Source organism: Cetorhinus maximus, chromosome 23 (assembly GCF_964194155.1).
Source record: "Cetorhinus maximus chromosome 23, sCetMax3.hap1.1, whole genome shotgun sequence".
Taxonomy (NCBI): domain Eukaryota; kingdom Metazoa; phylum Chordata; class Chondrichthyes; order Lamniformes; family Cetorhinidae; genus Cetorhinus; species Cetorhinus maximus.
The window spans coordinates 54,532,214-54,550,971 of record NC_135901.1 but is presented as its reverse complement, the minus strand read 5'-3'; the positions used below and the strand labels follow the sequence as shown (position 1 = coordinate 54,550,971).

General features: G+C 46.6%; 2 protein-coding genes across 2 annotated transcripts in view; both read right to left on the bottom strand.

Annotated features, from left to right (window-relative positions):
* The window catches only part of LOC144698562 (uncharacterized), a 1,040,782-nt gene that overhangs the window by 143,653 nt on the left and 878,371 nt on the right, over positions 1–18,758 (bottom strand). The gene's annotated exons all lie outside the window — the stretch shown is intronic.
* LOC144698050 (uncharacterized) overlaps positions 3,620–18,758 on the bottom strand; it is a 79,305-nt gene continuing 64,166 nt past the window's right edge. The window contains exons 5-6 of the mRNA XM_078569983.1: positions 6,243–6,957; positions 3,620–3,798 (exon numbers count right to left, since the gene is read on the bottom strand). Of these exons, the coding sequence (XP_078426109.1) occupies positions 3,620–3,798; positions 6,243–6,957 (894 nt within the window). The remainder of the gene's footprint in view (positions 3,799–6,242; positions 6,958–18,758) is intronic.

The window sequence follows — 18,758 nt, the reverse complement described above, 5'->3', positions numbered from 1 at the left end:
GATCGTGGGGTCAAGTGTTGGTTTTATTGAGGACAGGTGATGATGGCAGATTTGAAGGAGAGATGGGCAGTACCAGGAGAGAGAGAACCGTTAATATCAGTGAACATGGGGAAAATGGGTGATCAGCAGTTTAGCGGGAACAGGGTCGATGGAGCAGGAGGTGGGTCTCATGGACAAAGTGAGCTCTGAGAGGGCAGGAAGGGGAGATGGGAGAGAAACTGGAGAAAGATGTGGGTTCAGAACTCGGACATGGGGGATCTTTAGAGAAAGTTTGTCCCGATGGGCTAGTGGAAGGGAAGAAAGCAGCAGAGGCAGCTGATCGGATTGTCTCAATCTTAGTGGCAAAGAAGCTCCATGAGCTCCTCATACTTGTTGCTGAAGGTGAGGATGGAGGAGACAGGGGAGAGGGAGAGCCCTTCGAAAGGAACTAATGTCTTAGGGATAGTAAAAAGATTCAACATCATCTATTTAATTGAAAGCTTAATGATTTTATTTTTATCCAGAATATTAACACCTATAACTGGGCTGGAGTTTACTAACAACAGCAGAAACAGACCCCAGTGAAACATGGTTCAGTTGCAAAACTCAATCACTGTAGTTACTCGTGAACCTGCTGGTGTCTCAGCAGGTTGGATGACTGAGTGAATCCTTTCCCACACTCGGAGCAGGTGAACGGTCTCTCCACAGTGTGAACTCGCTGGTGTTTCAGGAGGTTGGATGACTGAGTAAATCCCTTCCCAAACACGGAGCAGGTGAAAGGCCTCTCCCCAGTGTGAACTCGCTGGTGTGAAATAAGATTAGCTGATCGCCTGAATCCAGTCCCACAGTGAGAGCACCTGAACGGTCTCTCGTCAGTGTGAACACGTTGATGGGACACCAGGTCCCCGGAACTTTTATAGCACTTCCCGCAGTCTGGACATCGAAAAGGTCTCTCCTCACTGTGAACTCGCTGGTGAGTCAACAGATGGGATGAATCAGTGAATCCCTTCCCACATTCTGAACAGGTGAAATGCCTCTCTCCAGTGTGACCATGCTGGTGTCTCAGCAGGTTGGATGACTGAGTGAATCCCTTCCCACACTTGGAACAGATAAATGGCTTCTCCCCAGTGTGAATTCATTGGTGCATAGTCAGATGAGATGATCACCTGAACCCAGTCCCACAGTAAGAGCAGCTGAACGGTCTCGCGTCAGTGTGAACACGTTGATGGGTCATCAGTTCCCAGGAACTTTTGTAGCACTTCCAACAGTCCAAGCATTTAAAAGGTCTTTCGTCAGTGTGAACTCGCTGGTGTTTCAGTAGGTAGGATGAACGAGTGAATCCCTTCCCACACTCGGAGCAGATGAACGATCTCTCTGCTGTTTGACTGCACCGATGTCTTTCCATGTAATTGAATCCCTTCCCACAGTCCCCACATTTCCACGGTTTCTCCCTGTTGGGACTGCATTTATGTCCTGCCACATTAGATGATTAGCTGAAGCCTTGTCCACAAACACAACACGTGTACAGTTTCTCCCCACTTTGAACAGTGCTTTTTCCTTCCATGTTCAAAATCCGATGATATTCAGGCTACGATAAACTGTGCAATCCATCAGATCCTGATGTGATGTTTGGTTTCAGTTTCTTGACTGCAAATCCTCTCCTTCTAATATCCTGTGGAATTGATTTAAAACAGAAAGAGGGAGTGAGAGAGAACCCACAAAAACACAAAGGCAGGTTGTGAAACTGAGCTGAATGGATCTGGGAATTTGTGGGGCCGGCACTAGGAAAAAGTGACCATGAAAGATGCTGGATTGTCACAAAAACTCAACTGGTTCACTAAGGTCCACCAGAGAAAGGACCTTCTACACAGTCTGTGCCCATAAATTTCAAAATTGTGCCTGAACACTAAGGTCTAGGTCATAGGAGCAGGAGTCCTAACACTGACTCCTGGGGAAATCCACTTTCAACCTTCCTCCATTCTGAAAAATCATTACTCTCTGTTTCCTGTCACTCAGTTAATTTTGTATCCATGTTGCTGCTGCCCATTTTGTTCTATAAGCTATAACTTTGCTCACAAGTCTGTTATGTGGCACTTTATCGAATGCCATTTGGAAGACCATGTACACCACATTAACAGCATTACCCTCATCAACCACACTGTTAACTCTTGAAAAACCTTAAGCAAGTTAGTTTAACATGATTTTCCCTTAACAAACTTGTGCTGGCTTCCCTGAATTAGCCCACATTTGCTTAAGTGACTATTAATTTTGTCCAGAATTATCACTCCCAAGGTTAAACTGACTGGTCTGGAAGTTGCTGGGCTTATCATTACACCCTTTTTGAACAAAGGTGTATGATTTGCAATTCTTCTGTCCTCTGTCACCACTCATGGGTCTGAAGGAGATTGGAATAATATGGTCAGTGCCTCCACAATTTCCACTCTGAATTCCCTCAGTATCCTTGGATACATCTCATCCAATCCTGGTGCCTTGTCAACTTTATCAGACAGCCTATATAATACCTTCTCCTTATCAATATTAAACATCACAAGTGTTTGAACTACCTCCTCTTTAACCATGACCTGTGCAGCATCATCTTCTTTGGTAAAGACAGATGCCAAATATTCATTTATACCTCATCCATACTCCCTGTCCCAATGGGTAAATCACCTTTGCTTAAATCCCTAATCAGCCCCTGTCTCCTTTTACCACCCTGTTACTAGGTATCAGCCAGAGAAAGCGTTTTGATTTCCTTCCATGTTAGCTGCCAGTCTCTTCTCATACTCTCTCTTTGCTTCTCTTACTTTCTTTTTCCAATTCCTCTCTGAATCCTCTTTCTTCAGCCTGTCTCTCGGTTGTATTAGCCACCTGATATCTCTGTTAGCAGACTTATTCATCTTCATCTTAATCTCTTCTCTTATTTAGTGAGCTGTGGATATGTTAGCCACACCTTCCTCATTTGTAAGAATATGTCATTACTGTGTCTGATCTGTTTCCTCTTTAAGGCAGCCCATTCCTCAATTACAGTTTCTCCTGCCAACCTTTGATTCCACTTTACTGGGTCAGATCCGTTCCCACCCTATTGAAGTTGGCTTTCCCCAGTTAATTATTCTTTCTCCTACAAGTAACCTTTGCCCACAGACAGACAGGCCAACTGTTTACCTTCCAGATTTAAAGGCCGATGATATTCAGGTCCTCACGAATCGAGTGACTCTGCCAGATCTGAATTGATGTTTGATTTGAGTTTCCCATCTGTCAACCCTCCACTTCTAAGATCCAGTATCAGAAAATTACAAAAACACGAACCGTCAGAACAAGATACAAATTGAGACGAGACAAACATTTCTCTTGGTTTGAGTTTGCTGTGTATAAACCCTCCCCTTCTAAACCCCTGGCAAAGGAGTTTCCAAAATCCATCCCTATCAGTCCAGGATAGAAATGCACAACATCCTCTCCTCCTGCTACCTGGACCAGGATGGCCGCGCATGCGCCCTGCTGCACATTGCCCCTGTGAAGATGGCGGTTATTAACTCGGGCCTGTCTCCGAGAGGAGACGCGGGTCAGAGTTGTCTCGTCTCCATTCGGTGTAACCGCAGGACCGGTAGCTTCTTATTCAAGATTTCAGACCTTCACAGGGTCTTCATGAAGCCTCCCCGCCCACTCCGCCGCCTCCATCCCTCCCCCACTCACCGGCTCCTTTTACTCGCCTGTGTTCGCCATTTCTCAGCGTCTTCCACCAGCTCCAAGTGCAGATGGTACTGCGCATGCTCCAGTCAGAGATCGCAATGCGCATGTACCAATCACTGCCATCTACTGCGCCTGCGCGAGGACCGCCTGTCGTTAGGATAGAGCACATTCTGCCCCCCACTGAATGCTGGGTAAACATACCGCCATTGAAAGGCCTTTTCTGTTAAGATAATTATGTTTTATGATCCGATGATGATTGGCGCCACAGGGCCAACACGTAAAGTTATTTGGACAATTGATATGGCAACCAAAGTGCACCATAGTTCTGTCCTGGGTGTAATTAACATCAGAACAAACCCCGACAGTTAGATCTGAACTCACTGGAGTCTCTGCAGCAGTGTGGACAAGGGATTTTTTTCCCATACTGACTACTGAAACTCCGTCTTGTCATTTAGAATGTAGCAATTGTGGATCCAATCCTTTGACCTTCAGAATGAATACTTCCCACCACCAGTACCAAACCCCCTCCCCCGCCTCCCTCCCTGTGAACTGAACATTCCTTCACCCACTCATCCACCCATTGCTCATCCACCCAATGGTACCGAACCTAGATTGACATTCAGCATGAACCCAGTGAGAGGGTGAGCTGGCCCACGGGATGTCAGAATGGTCAAGAGCTGGAAATAGTTTCGATCAATACATTTTATGTGTCATTGTTAAAAACAGGAAACTTAATATTTTGTCAAACCCCATCGTGCACACACTTGGTGAATTACAATTTCTCGCCCAGTCCTTCCCTCTGGCTTCAACATGGTGCATCCTGTGTGGATTCAGCAGAGGTAGAGACAGGCTGCTCGGGAGATGGGGGCAGAGTGTCGGGAGATGGGGACAGAGTGTCGGGAGATGGGGGCAGAGTGTCGGGAGATGGGGGCAGAGTGTCGGGAGATGGGGGCAGTGTGTCGGGAGATGGAGGCAGTGTGTCAGGAGATGAAGGCAGAGTGTCGGGAGATGGGGCAGTGTGTCAGCAGATGAAGGCAGAGTGTCAGGAGATGGGGGTAGTGTGTCAGGAGATGGGGGCAGTGTGTTAGGAGATGAAGGCAGTGCGTCGGGAGATGGGGACAGCGTGTCGGGAGATGGGTACAGTGTGTCAGGAGATGGGGACAGCGTGTCGGGAGATGGGGCAGAGTGTCGGGAGGTGGGACAGTGTGTCAGGAGATGGGAGCAGCTTTTTGGGAGATGGGACCTGTATACTATACATGTTCATCTTCATAATTCACAACACTATTACTGATGTTCATGAGCTGCCTCACTTTCTTTCCTATTAATTCAATTTGCTGATCTATCAGCAATGGACTTGCTGCCATCTCGAACAAAACTGTTTTCACCACTAAGGCTCCACTGGTATTTAATAGTCTCCATGACATCATCGCACTGGGACTGGATGACATCATAAGTGTCCATTGTTTTTAATGACCCACATCAATAACAAGAGGAAATATTAATAAACCTGAGCACATTATCTAGGCTGACACTCCAGGGTGACATTGAGGGACTGCTGCACTGTCAGAGACAGCATCCTTCACATGGAACTTGTGGAGGCTTTGGTCACAATCTTCCAATCATCCTTATATCGTAGTGGTGTCAAAGCACTGACAGATTGTAAATGTTACACCCCTGTTCAAAAACACAGCAATTCCAGGACAATCAGCTTCATATCAGTGGAGGGGAAAAGCTGGAGACAATAATCCAGGACAAAATCAATTGGCATTTGGAAACGTATTGGTTATTTCCAGCATTTTCTGTTTTTAATACTGATACTTCCCTGGATCCCAAGGCTCTCTGGGAGGTGTGGGGAGCTGGAACTTATCCATGAGAGTAACCAAAGCTCTGAGAACTGAAAGAATCTGGGGTTGGAAAGGAGACCAGATCCAAAAATGGAGCAGTTGGGAACAGGACATCAATTAGTCTCCTCTTATCCTGGAGAAATCAAGGACTCGACACTCTGAGAGTTTGAAACAAAACTGATTTATTTAACAGACATCAAGATATTAAACTCCAGCCCAGTTACAGGGATTATTAACATCAATAGAAACAAACCAAAACTGTCAGAATGAACAGGGTTCAGTCTTGGGTGTGATTAACAGCAGCAATAACAGCAGAATCCAACCTCTGCAGTCACTTGTGAACTCACTGCTGTCTGAGCAGATGGGATGACCAAGTGAATCCCTACCCACATTCAGAGAAGGTGAACAGACTCTCCCCAGTGTGAACTCGCTAGTGTCTCAACAGGTTGGATAAATGAATGAATCCCTTTCCACACTCGGAGCAGGTGAACGGCCTGTCTCCAATGTGAATTCACTGGTGTACACTGAGGTGGAATGAAGGCTGAATCTATTTACACAGGAAGTACAGCGGAACGGCCTCTCCTTGTGTGAATCGCTGGTGCTTCAGCAGGGTGGATAACTGAGTGAATCCCTTACCACACTGGGAGCAGGTGTATGGTCTCTCCCCAGTGTGAACTCGCTGGTGTGTCTGAAGGTTGGATGACTGAGTGAATCCCTTCCCACACTCGGAGCAGGTGAATGGCCTCTCTCCAGTGTGAACTCGCTGGTGTCTCAGCAGGTTGGATAACCGAGTGAATTTCTTCCCACACTCAGAGCAGGTGAATGTTCTCTCTCCAGTGTGAATTCGCTTGTGTGTCAACAGGTGGGATAACTGAGTGAATCCCTTCCCACACTCGGAGCAGGTGAAAGGCCTCTCTCCAGTGTGAATTCGCTGGTGTACTTTGAGGTTCGATGAAGTCCTGAATCTCTTTCCACAGGAAGTACAGCTGAATGGCCTCTCCTCAGTGTGAGTTTGCTGGTGCTTTAGCAGCTCAGAGGACCCAGTGAATCCTTTCCCGCATACCGTGCAGGTGAATGGTCTCTCTCCAGTGTGAACTCGCTGGTGTGTCAGCAGGTGGGATGACTGAGTGAATCCCTTCCCACACTCGGAGCAGGAGAACGGTCTCTCTCCAGTGTGAACTCGCTGGTGTGTCAGCAGGTGGGATAACCGCTTGAATTCTTTCCCACACTCGGAGCAGGTGAATGGTCTCTCTCCAGTGTGAACTTGCTGATGTGTCAACAGGTGGGATAACTGAGTAAATCCCTTCCCACACTCGGAGCAGGTGAATGGCCGCTCCCCAGTGTGACTGCGTCGATGGATTTCCAGTTTGGATGGACAATTGAATCCTTTCTCACAGTCCTCACATTTCCACGGTTTCTCCATGGTCCAGGTGTCCCTGTGTCTCTCCAAGTTTGATAATCAGTTGAAGCCTCGTCCACACAGAGAGCACGTGTAGAGTTTCTCCCCACTATGAATGGTGTGATGTTATTTCAGGATTTATTACTGGTGAAAGCTCTTTCCACAGTCAGTTCACTGGAACACTCTCACTCGGGTGTGTGTGTGTCTCGGTGCTTTTCCAGTCACACTGATGTTTGAAATCTTTTCCCACAGACAGAACTGACAAACATTTCTCTGTCCACATTCAAAGGTGATGATATTCAGGTCCTGATGAATCGAGTGACTCTGTAAGATCTTGATGTGAAGTTTGGTTTGAGTTTCCTGCCTGAAAATCCTCCCCTTCTAATTCTCTGTAAAAGGAGTTTATAAAAGCCATCACTGTAAGAACAGGATAGAAATTCAGAACAGACAATTCTATGGAACATTTTTTCCTCTCTTGTTCCCCCAAAGCTGCAAATCCCCGTCCCACACACTCTCCCTCCTCCCTGTGCTGAAATCCAAACAGAGTTTTGGACAATTCTTTCTGTATCTTTTTAACAAATTTCTCCAACTGGAGTTGACAATATGTCTGATCATTCACTTCAGTGATTACTCGTGACAAAACATTAATCTGAAACCCCCTGACTGATCATACAGAATAGCAGATGTTAACCTTGCGTCCAAAACTTACTGTGTGGAGATTTAATGAGCAATTATGAAGGTGGTTTCTCCCAATGTCCCAGAGTTTCCTTCCTTCCTTCTCTCCCTCTCTAACTGAGTAAAACCTGGGATCAGTCTCATGGTCCATTCTGGTTCCTGCTTCTCTTCCTGATGACTAATTAACTCCAATTAAATACTGAGAAGACTGAAGACACTGTTTTCAGTCCCTGCTCCAATCTCCATTTCCCAGATACCAACTCCATCCCTCTCCCTGGGAACAGTCTGAGATTAAACCAGTCTGTTCACAACCTCGGTGTTACATTTCATCTCGAAATGAGCTGCTGACCTCATGTCTGTGCCATCACTAAGATCGCCTGTTTCCACCTCCGTAATATCACCCGACCTCACCCCTGTCTCAGGAGTGTCTCATCTGCTGCTGAAACCCTTATCACTGCCATGTTTACCTCCAGACTGGACCATTCCAACACACACCTGGCTGGTCTCAGACATTCTACCCTCTGTAACCTTGAAGACATCCATATTTTTGCTGTCTGTGTCTTCACACAGCTAGGCCCATTCCCTGACCTTCCTTGGCTCCTGTTCAAGGTGCAACTCGTTTTTAAAAATCTCATCCTTGTTTTCAAATCCCCCAATGGCCTCCTCTCTGTGGCTCCTGCAGACCCGCAACCCTCTATGATATCTGCACTGCTCTAATTCTAGCATTCCCTGTTTTAATTGCTCCACCATTAGTGCCCATGCCTTCAGTTCCTTCGACCCCAAGCTCTGAGATTCTCTCCCTCTGTCTACCACACTTTCCCCCTTTAAGACAATTGAGAAGTAATAAAAATAGACATTCTGTCAAAGCATTTTATCTTGTACTCATCAGGATAGAGGGAAGAATACCAAATTTCAAAAATTATCAGTCAGGCTTGTAATGTGGCTCATTTACACTTGCTAGAAGCTACATATGTTCATCCACAATGACCTGTCCTCTGCAGGCAGAAGGAACAAGTCCAGGCACGGGGTCTTTTGTGGAATTAAACAAAAGCAGAGGGGATGACAGCTCCTGGCTGTATTGTCCATGGCCACAGCCAATCAGAGCCGACGGGCCAACCAATCAGCATCCTTTTCTCATGCAGTATAAATTGTGGTTCCCTTTGAAATTTTTGGATTCTTGCGTCTGTCCTGGTGAGTGCAACAGGAAAAGCTTTGACAGCTTGTCTCTTTTTTTGTTAATAATCAAATTCCGTACAAACAAGCGACTATTTAAGTATTTTGGTCACCTCCTTCTGTGTCTGAATGTTATACTTTATTTTATGATTTCCCTGTGAAGCTCACTGGGATGATTTATGATGTTAATAGAAGTTGTTGTTGTTTCTGACTGTTACCCTGATCTCCTGTTTTACAACAACCCATTGATTTCACACCAAACTCTATCTCTGATTTATTGTCCCTCCTGCGGGTCATTCATCCGGGCCTGCAGCCTCTGTAAAGATGGCGCCCACGCATACTCCTGTTGGACATTGCCTCCTATAAAGATGGTGACCGCACATGCGCTCTGCTGCTTCTTGCCCCCTATAAAGATGGTAACCGCTCATGCGCTCTGCAGCTCCTTGCCTATATAAAGACGGTGACCGCACATGCGCTCTGCTGCTCCTTGACCCTATAAAGATGGTGACCGCACATGCGCTCTGCTGCTCCTTGCCCCCTATAAAGTTGGCGGCCGTTAACTCGGGCCTACTTCCGGAGAAATGGCCTAATCTGTGGTTGGAAGGATGGTTCCTTATTGAGGGTTTAGGACAGAGACCATGAATTCATAAAGCCTCCCAACTCACCCGCCAGCCCTATCTATGCTCACGGGTCTTTTTTCCAGCTGTCAGTCCGCACTCGGTCTTTGTAAATCCCGCATTTTAAATCCGCTCGCTCCAGCTTTCCTCACGCCTGATTTCACGCTCTACACTTGCTCCAGCTCACAATGATTGACGGCAGCTCCGGACCAATAGGGACAGGGGGCGGGATTGGAGGACCAGCGGGAGCGGCTGTTCCTCCGGCCAATCGGAGTGAATGAGGGGCGTGGCCAGGCTTGAATTGGAGCATGCGCAGCGCGGTTGGGATCCGTCTGAAGGCGGCCAGGTTGAAAGTCCAGCGGGTGAGAAAGGGCCGAGTGCAGGAGAGGAATGGAGCCGGAGGGTGGACTGGGAGGATTCACAAACACCCGGTGTAGGACTCCAAACCCGGATTACAAACTCCCGGAGCCCAGTTTACACCGAGTGTTTGGAAACTCCTTTTACAGGGGGTTAGAAGGGGAGGATTTACACACAGCAAACTCCATCCCAGAGAAATGTTTGTCTCTTAATTTCTATCCTGGACTGACAGGGATGTTTTTTTTATAATCTCCTTTGTGCAGGATTTTCAATGGGACGGATTTGGAGACGGGGAAACTCAAACCAAACTTCACATCAAGATCTAACAGAGTCACTCGATTCCTCAGGTCCTGAATATGATCGGACTTTGACTGTGGAAGGAAAAAGTTTTGTTCTGTTTGTGGTAAAAGCACCGACATTTTCAAAATCCTGGTTAGACTGCACCTGAACCACTGTAATAAAAATAAATAATGCTGGAAGTACTCAGCAGGCCTGGCAGCATCTGTGGAGAGAAACAGAGTTAATGTTTCGAGTCAACATGACCTTTCATCAGGACAGGAATGCTGTTGAAGGGTCATGAGGACTCGAAACGTCAACTTTGTTCTTCTCCGCCGATGCTGCCAGACCTGCTGAGTTTTTCCAGGTATTTCTGTTTTTGTTCAGGAATACTGTGTTCTGTTCTGGGCATCACACCATGGGAAGGATAGACTATATTGGCCTTAGTGGGAGAGCAGTGCAGATGTACCTGAATAACAACTGGACTCCAAGGGTTAAATTATGAGGAGTGGTCAAACAAATGCATCAGAGTAATTACAGCACAGAAAGAGGCTATTCAGCCCATTGAGTCCATGCCAGCTCTCTGTAGAGCAATCCAGTCTATCTCATTGCCCCGCTGTGTCTTCAACCCCCTGCATGTTTATTTCTCTTAAATGCTGGTCCAATTTCATTTTAAAGCATTGATCATGTCTGCTTCCAGCCTACTCGTAGGCAGTGAGTTCTGGGTTATTACCACTTGTTGTGTAAAATGTTCCTGCATTTGCCCTGTATCTATTGCCCATAACCTTCAATCTGTGTCCCCCTAATCCTTGTACCATCACCAAATGGAAACAACATTTTCTTTGTCCACCTTATCTTAACCTGTCACAATCTTGTTCTCCTCTATCCAATATCCCCTCAACTCTGTAACTCCAAGAAGAACAACTTCAGCTTCTCCAATCTCACTTTGTAACCGAATTCCCTTTTTCCTGGAACCAGTCTGGTAAATCTCCTCCGCATCCTCTCAAGGACCCTCACCCCTTTCCTAAAGTGTGGAGACCAGAACTGGATGCAATACTCCTGTTGTGACCTAACCGGAGCTTTATAATGGGTCATCTTATTTTCCGTGCGTTTATACACATGAAATCTGCTTATGAAGCCCACGATCTCATATATTTTGCAAACTGCTGTCTCAATATGTCCTTTCGCCTTCAAATATGTATGCACATCGACCCCCAGGTCCCCCAGTCCCTAAACACCCTTTAGGACTGTACCATTGAGTACCCTATTCATTCTGCCAATATTCATCATCTCACGGTGAGGTTTGTATTCCCTGGAATTTAGAAGATTGAGGAGGACTTTCTCGAAGTTTTCATGATATTAATTGGAAATGGTGTGGTAGATAGAGGGGAACTATTTCCATTGGTTGGGGAATCCAGGACTGAGGAACATAGTCTAAAACTTAGAGCCAGAACTTTCAGGGTTGAGATTAGGAAAATCTTCTCCAGGTAAAGTTGGGAGAAGTTTGGAATTCTCTTCCTGAATTAGCAGTTCATGCTTGATCAATGTTCAGTTTCAATCTGGCATTGATAGATCCTTCCTAACACAAGGTATAAATCAAGGGACAGGAGACAAAGGGTCACAGATCAGCCGTGATCTGATTGCACGGTGGGACAGACTCGAGGGGCTAAATGGCCAACTCCTGGAATCATTGAAACTTAGAGCACAGAAGGAGGCCATTCAACCCTTTGTGCTTGTGCTGCCTCTTTGAAAGAGCAGTCGTGTTTAGTCCCACACACCCACTTTCTGTTTGTAACCCTGAAAGTTCCTCAATCCCAAATCCCTGTCAACTCCCTTTTAAAATTCCTGATAGAGTCAGGTTCCAGCACCTTTTCAGGTAGAATGTTCCAGATCCTGACAACTCTCTGTTGGTGAAGAAATTGCTGAACTCAATGTTGAGTCCGGAAGGTTGTAAAGTGCCCAATTGAAAGATGAGCTGCTGTTCCTCGAGCTCCCATTGAGCTTCATTGGAACAGTGCAGGAGGCCAAGGACAGAGAGGTCAGAGTGGGAGTGGGGCGGAGAATTAAAATGACAAGTGACCGGAAGCTCAGGGTCAAGCTGACAGACTGAACGGAGGTTGTTCCACAAAGTGATCACCCAATTTGTGTTTGGTCTTCCCAATTTAGAGCAGATCACATCGTGAGCAGTGAATACAGTAACTAAACTGCAAGAAGTACAAATAAATCACTGTTTGGTTTCATCTTGCACAACCTTGAGAACAGCCTGAATGAAGATACTTTACTTGAAGAATAAAGGTTAAAATATAATTACATTATCCATCTCAGGGTGTAATCCAAGAACAACACCTTGTATTTACAGGAAGGGTTGTGGGGCTGGAGGAGGTTACAGAGATACTGAGGATCTGGTTGACATTGTCTATCTCACCGATGTCAAATTCGTTTTCCATGGTGGCTCTGATCCAATATCCTGACACTGGGTGATGGCCACATTCAGCAGGATTTATAAAAATGGAACTAGATACAAATAAACTATATCAGTATTTACTGACACCTCGGTTTTATTTATTGTTCCTGCTGCTCCTGGTACCCGGCATCTCTTCGCTTGAACCGTCACATCGACACTCGGGGCAAATGACTGGGCTGAGGCCTGTCTCAAATAAAAACACGAGGACCACTTGTCACCACAGAGTCATAGAAATTATAGCACAGAGGAGGCCATTAAGACCATCATGTCTGTACTGGCTGAAAATGAGCAATCCAGTCTAATCCTGCTTCCCAGCTCTTGGTCCGTTATCCTGTAGGTTACAGAACATCCAGTGTATATCCCAGTACTTTTTAAATCTGTGTAGTTCTGCCTCCACCACCCTTTCAGTCAGTGAGTTCCAAGACCTACCACCCTCTGGGTAAAAGCATTATTGAACTCCCCTCTAATCGTTCCACTAATTACTTTAAATCTCTATCCTCTTGGTTCTGACCTCTGTAAATGAAATAGGTCCTTCCAATCTGGGACCCTTATAATTTTTACACCTCAATTAAATCTCCCCTTTTCCTCCCCTGTCCCAAAGAAAACAACCCAGCCTGTCCAATCTTTCCTCAGAGTTAAAATTCTCCAGTCCTGCCAACATCCAGGTAAATCTCTTCTGCGCCCGCTCCAGTGTGAACACATCCTTCCTGTAATGTGCTGACTACAACTGGACTCAGTACTCTAGCTGTGCTCTAACTAGTGTTTTTTTATAGTTCTAGAATAACCGCGCTCTCACCTTCCATTAACTTCAATGTGATGGAAACTGACAGCTGGAATCTGTCAGCATTTGAAATATATTTACAAATGATTCAAGGGTTTCTTACAGTTGGGATCTTTCTCTGTTCTGTCCATTCGAGGTGTCAGATAACAGACTTTCTCCTGTGAATATCGAGCTGGTGTTTTGGGCCGTGATGTGTTTCCTTGTTCATCTTGTTGACTCTAAATGGTGAATCTTGTGGATTCAGGCACCAGATAATCAAGCTCACAACAACAGATTGTCTCACGCTGACTTTATTAACAGCACCACAGTAATACAGACAGGGTATAGTTCCCCGATCCAGAGAACAGGTATAATGTTGGGGTAGACTCCTCATTGTTCGAGTGCCCAAACTGTAAATGATTTAATCATTTGCTGTGGGTCCTCTCCTGACTGAAGAGTTCGGTGTGGGCTCGACATGGACATCCACCGAACTGACCGTTCATATTGTTGTTGGTGGTGCTTGGGTTAACTTCTGCAGCTGCGCCACCTCTGACCTTCCTCTGGGCACGACGGATGTTGAGTTTGGTGTAGATGGTCCTCGAAACACGCTGAAGCAAATTTCAGTGCTTGCCTCCACATATACACTCATAGAGCACAGGAGAAGGCCATTCGGCCCATTGTGTCCACACTGCTCACAAAGTTCTGACTACACTAATCCCATTATCCAGCACTTGGCCCATAGCCCTGGAGGCTAAGGCAATGCCAGTGAATATTTAAATACTTCTAAAATGTTACAAGAGTTTCTGACTCAACCACCCAAATCATTTACACCCTTTCAGGCAGTGAGTTCTAGACTCCCACTACCCTCTGGGTGAAAAAACAATTCTCCTGAACTCCCCTCTTAGCCTTCTACTTCTTACCTTAAATCTATGCCCCCCGGGTTATTGACCCCTCTACTAATGTAAAAAGTGCCTTCCTATCCACCCAACTATGCCCCTCATAATCTTATACACCTCTATCAGGATCCCTTCGCTGCTCTAGGGAAAACAACCCCAGCATATCCAATCTTTCCTCATAGCTCAGACCCTCCAGCCCGGGCAGTATCCTGGTAAATCTCCTCTGCACCCTCTCCAGTGCTATCACATCCTTCCTATAATGTAGAGACCAGAACTCGGCTAGACGACTGCAGTGTTTTCCAAGGAGAGACGATCTGCAATGCAAGAGTTTGTGAGGCTCCTTTTTTAGGGTGTCCTTGTATCGATTGTATTGAGCACCTTGATGTTGTTTGCCCTGATACAGTTCCCCATGGAAGATCAGCTTGGGAATTCTGTGATTGTCCATGTGGGAACATGGCCTGGCCATCGGAGCTGAATTTTCTGGAGGGTGGTCTCCAAGCTGTTGAACCCAGCATGATGGAGAACCTCGTTGTTTGTGATTTTTGTCCTCCCATCTAATTCTCAGGATGGACCTCGGGTGTCTTTGCTGGAAGTGTTCCAGAGCTTTGATGCGGCTCCAAGAGCAGACCCAGGATTCTGCTCCATACAGCAGGGTGGTCAGGAGAATGGCCTGGTAAAGTTTGATTTTAGTTTTCAGTTTAATGCCATGCTGCTTCCAGACAGATAATACCATGGATTTAGACTAGATTACACAGGAGTTCACGGGATATACAGCAGAGAACCAGGCCATTCAGCCCAATCAGTCCATGCTGCTGTTTACGCTCCACTCGAGCCTCCTCCCATTTTTTCTCAGCTAAATCTACCAATGTAATCATCTATTCCCTCCTTTCTCATAGAGCTATCCATTTCCCCCTGAAATGCACCCATTTTATTCACTTCTTGATCCAAATTCTATGCAATTCACCCCTGTCCCGAGCGGACAGGTCTTTGGCCCAGTGGGCTAGTGGGAGGGAGGGAAGCAGCAGAGGCAGCTGATCGGATTGTCTCAATCTTAGTGACAAAGAAGCTCCATGAGCTCCTCACACTTGTTGTTGGAGGTGAGGATGGAGGTGACAGGGGAGAGGCAGAGTCCTTCAAAAGGAACTAACTTGTGTTAAAGGTACTAAAAAGACTCAATACATTGTATTTAACACACAGCACTTCAAAAATACAAATGGCCCCCTATAACTGGGCTGGGGTTTATGAAGATCAACAGAAACTGACCCCAATGAACATAGTTTAGTCCTGGATGTAATTATCAGCAAATCCCAATCACTGTCGTTACTTGTGAACGTGTAGGTGCCTCAGCAGGTTGGATGATCGAGTGAATCCCTTCCCACACTCCGTACAGGTGAACAGTCTCTCCCCAGTGTGAATTCTCTGGTGTACCGTAAGGTCAGATGACCATCTGAACCCAGTCTCACAGTGAGAGCACCTGAACGGTCTCTCGTCAGTGTGAACACGTTGATGGGACATCAGGTTCCCGGAACTTTTAAAACACTTCCCGCAGTCTTGGCATTTAAAAGTTTTCTCTCCATTGTGAACTCGCTGGTGTTTCAGCAGGATGGATGGATCAATGCATCCCTTACCACACTCGGAGCAGGTGAATGGCCTCTCCCCAGGGTGAATTTGCTGGTGTCTCAGCAGGCTGGATAACTGAGTGAATCTCTTCCCACACTCTGAGCAGGTGAAGGGTCTTTCCCCAGTGTGAGTGTGTTGGTGTCTCAGCTGGTTAGATACACTGATGAATCCCTTCCCACACTCAGAGCAGTTGAATGGCCTCTCCCCAGTGTGAATTCGCTGATGTGTCAGGAGGTGGTGTAACTGAGTGAATCCCTTCCCACACTTGGAGCAGGTGAACGGTCTCTCCCCAGTGTGACTGCATCTATGAATTTCTGCCCTGAAAATGTTCTAGGAATCATGGGCGGCTTCCAATGTGATCGGACAGGCCACAGGATAAGTGTTCGACATTTCCTTCTAGCATTCTGTGGGAATCAGCCGAGATCATTCTCCTGCATCGGAAACTACAGTCAAAGGGGCTGCACTTTTATCTGTTTGTTCAATGGTCGTAATTAATATGAATGGGTGACGCAACCTCACTTGTTTGTTCAAAGTTAGACAAGCACATTCTAGGCTCCCTAATTGTGCCCTTGGGGGGGTTAAATATCAGTTATAATCATGCCCACTTCAATAGTCGAACAGAGTTTGGGTGCTTCTCGCCGCTGCTCCTCACAGAAGATGCACTATCCATCGGACCGCTCTATACCATATACTACACCGCCCTCGCCGCTGTCGCAGTCCCAGGTAAAACGTGTCTCAGTTTTCTTTGCTTCTCAGTCTATGTTCCTCTTTCACAGGGGTTTGGCATCGCTGGCGAGGCCACCCATGTATTGGCCATCCCTAATGAAGGTGATGGTGGACCGTCTCCTTGAACCGCTGCTGTCCATGTGGATTGTGAGAAGCTGGGGAGATTTCCAACCGGAGCGGCCTCACTCACACCGAACTGTTTCTGGTCAATTCTGCAAAGTCAGCGATTATAGATTTTTCATTATCGTTATTACTGTTAGCGTTACTCGTTCACGGGATTGGAGAGGAGCCGACTGGGCCGGCATATAACGCCCCTCCCTAATCGCCCTTGAGGACTGAGTGTCTTGCTGGGCCATTTCAGGGGGCAGTTAAAAGAGTCAACCACATTAGCGGTGGGTCTGGAGTCACATGTTGGGCAGACCGGTTAAGGACGGCAGATTTCCCTCCCTAAAGGGACATTAGTGAACCAGATGGGTTTTTACAACAATGTGCGATAGCTTCATGGTCACCAAGACTGAGGCGAGCCTCAGGCTTTTTAATTGAATTTAAATTGGAGCGAGGCTGTTTAAGGTCAATTGCCAGGGAGCACTTCCCTTTTCTTCATTCTTTCTCGGGACCTGGGCGTCGCTGGCAGAGCCAGCATTTGCTGCCTATCCTTAACTACCCTGGAACTGAATTCTTTCTCGGCCATTTCAGGGGGCATTTAAGATTCAACCACATTGCTGTGGGTCTGGAGTCACGTGTAGGCCAGACTGGGTAAGGGCGGCAGATTTCCATCCCTAAAGGGACATTAGTGAACCTGATTGTTTTTTTTTAAAGTTGTGGTTAGTTACAATTGTCCTGGTCAGCATTATGGAGACTAGCTTTATAATTCCTGGCTGTATTAATCAATTCCAACATTACCATGAGGACACTATCTACCCTCAACATGCTAAATGTTAGGTACAATAAATCAGTGATATCCGACATTCAATGTCGGTCAGCCCTGTTGACTTTGACTCTAAGTCAGAGTCACTCCAAATCTTACATTAGGGTCTCGCCGATCCCCAACATCGAACACGACGGCCCCTCACAAGGGAAAATGATCGTTCCTGACTTCAGAGAGAGGCACGAGTGTTAGGCCAAGTTAGTACAGCAGAGAATCAGTTCATTTTTAAACCTTCGACAGACCCTCCTCTTCCCACCTGGAGTCAGTCCTTTATGTCCCAGCTGCAGGCCATTCAGCCCACTGTCTATGCCAGCTCCCACAGAGCAGCCCCATTCATTCCCATGCAGCTGCTCGAGCCCGGAGAGCTGCCTTGCCTCAAGGGCCCAGTTTCATTCAGAAATCAATCATTTCCACTTGGATCACCCTGGTGAGCAGCGAGCTCCAGGTCATTACCACTTGCTGTGTCAAAACGTTCATGTCCCCACCTCACCATTCCGCTGCCATTCCTCACCCAAGAGGCAATGGATACTGTAAAAGGTATGGGCCCTGACAATATTCCAGCTATAGTAATGGAGGCTTGAGCTCCAGAGCTTGCCGCACCCCTAGCCAAGCTCTTTCAGTAGATCTAGTACATTGGCATCTACCCGGCTGTGTGGAAATTTTGCCGAGTGCGCAAAAAGCAGGACAAATCGAACCCAGCCAATTGCCACCCCATCAGCCTGCTCTCGATCATCAGTAAAGTAACGGAAGGGGTCATCAGTGCTATCAAGCAGCACTTTAGTAATAATCTGCTCACTGTCGCCCAGTTTGGATTCTGCCAGGGACACTCAGCTCCTGACCTCATTACAACCTTAGTTCAAACATGGACAGGAGAGTTGAACTCTCGAGGTGAGGTGCGTGTGACTACCCTTGATATCAAGGAGCCCTAGGAAAACTGGAGTCAATGGGAATCAGGGGGGAAAGTATCCGCCGGTTGGAGTCATACCGAGCACAAAGGGATTGGCTGTGTTGTTGGTGGTCAGTCAACTCAGCTCCAGGACATCACTGCAGGAGTTCCTCAGGGCAGAGTCCTTGGCCTAACCATCTTCAGCTACTTCATCAATGACCTTACTTCCATCATAAGGTCAGAAGTGGGAATGTTCGCTGATGATTGCACAATGTTCAGCACCATTCGTGACTCCTCAGACACTGAAGCAGTCCATGTCCAAATGCAGCAAGACCTGGATAATATCCAGGCTTGGGCTGACAAGTGGATAGTCACAATCACACCACACAAGTGTCAGGCAATGACCCTGTCCAACAAGAGAGGACCTAACCATCGCCCCTTGACATTCAATGGGATTACTGTCACTGAATG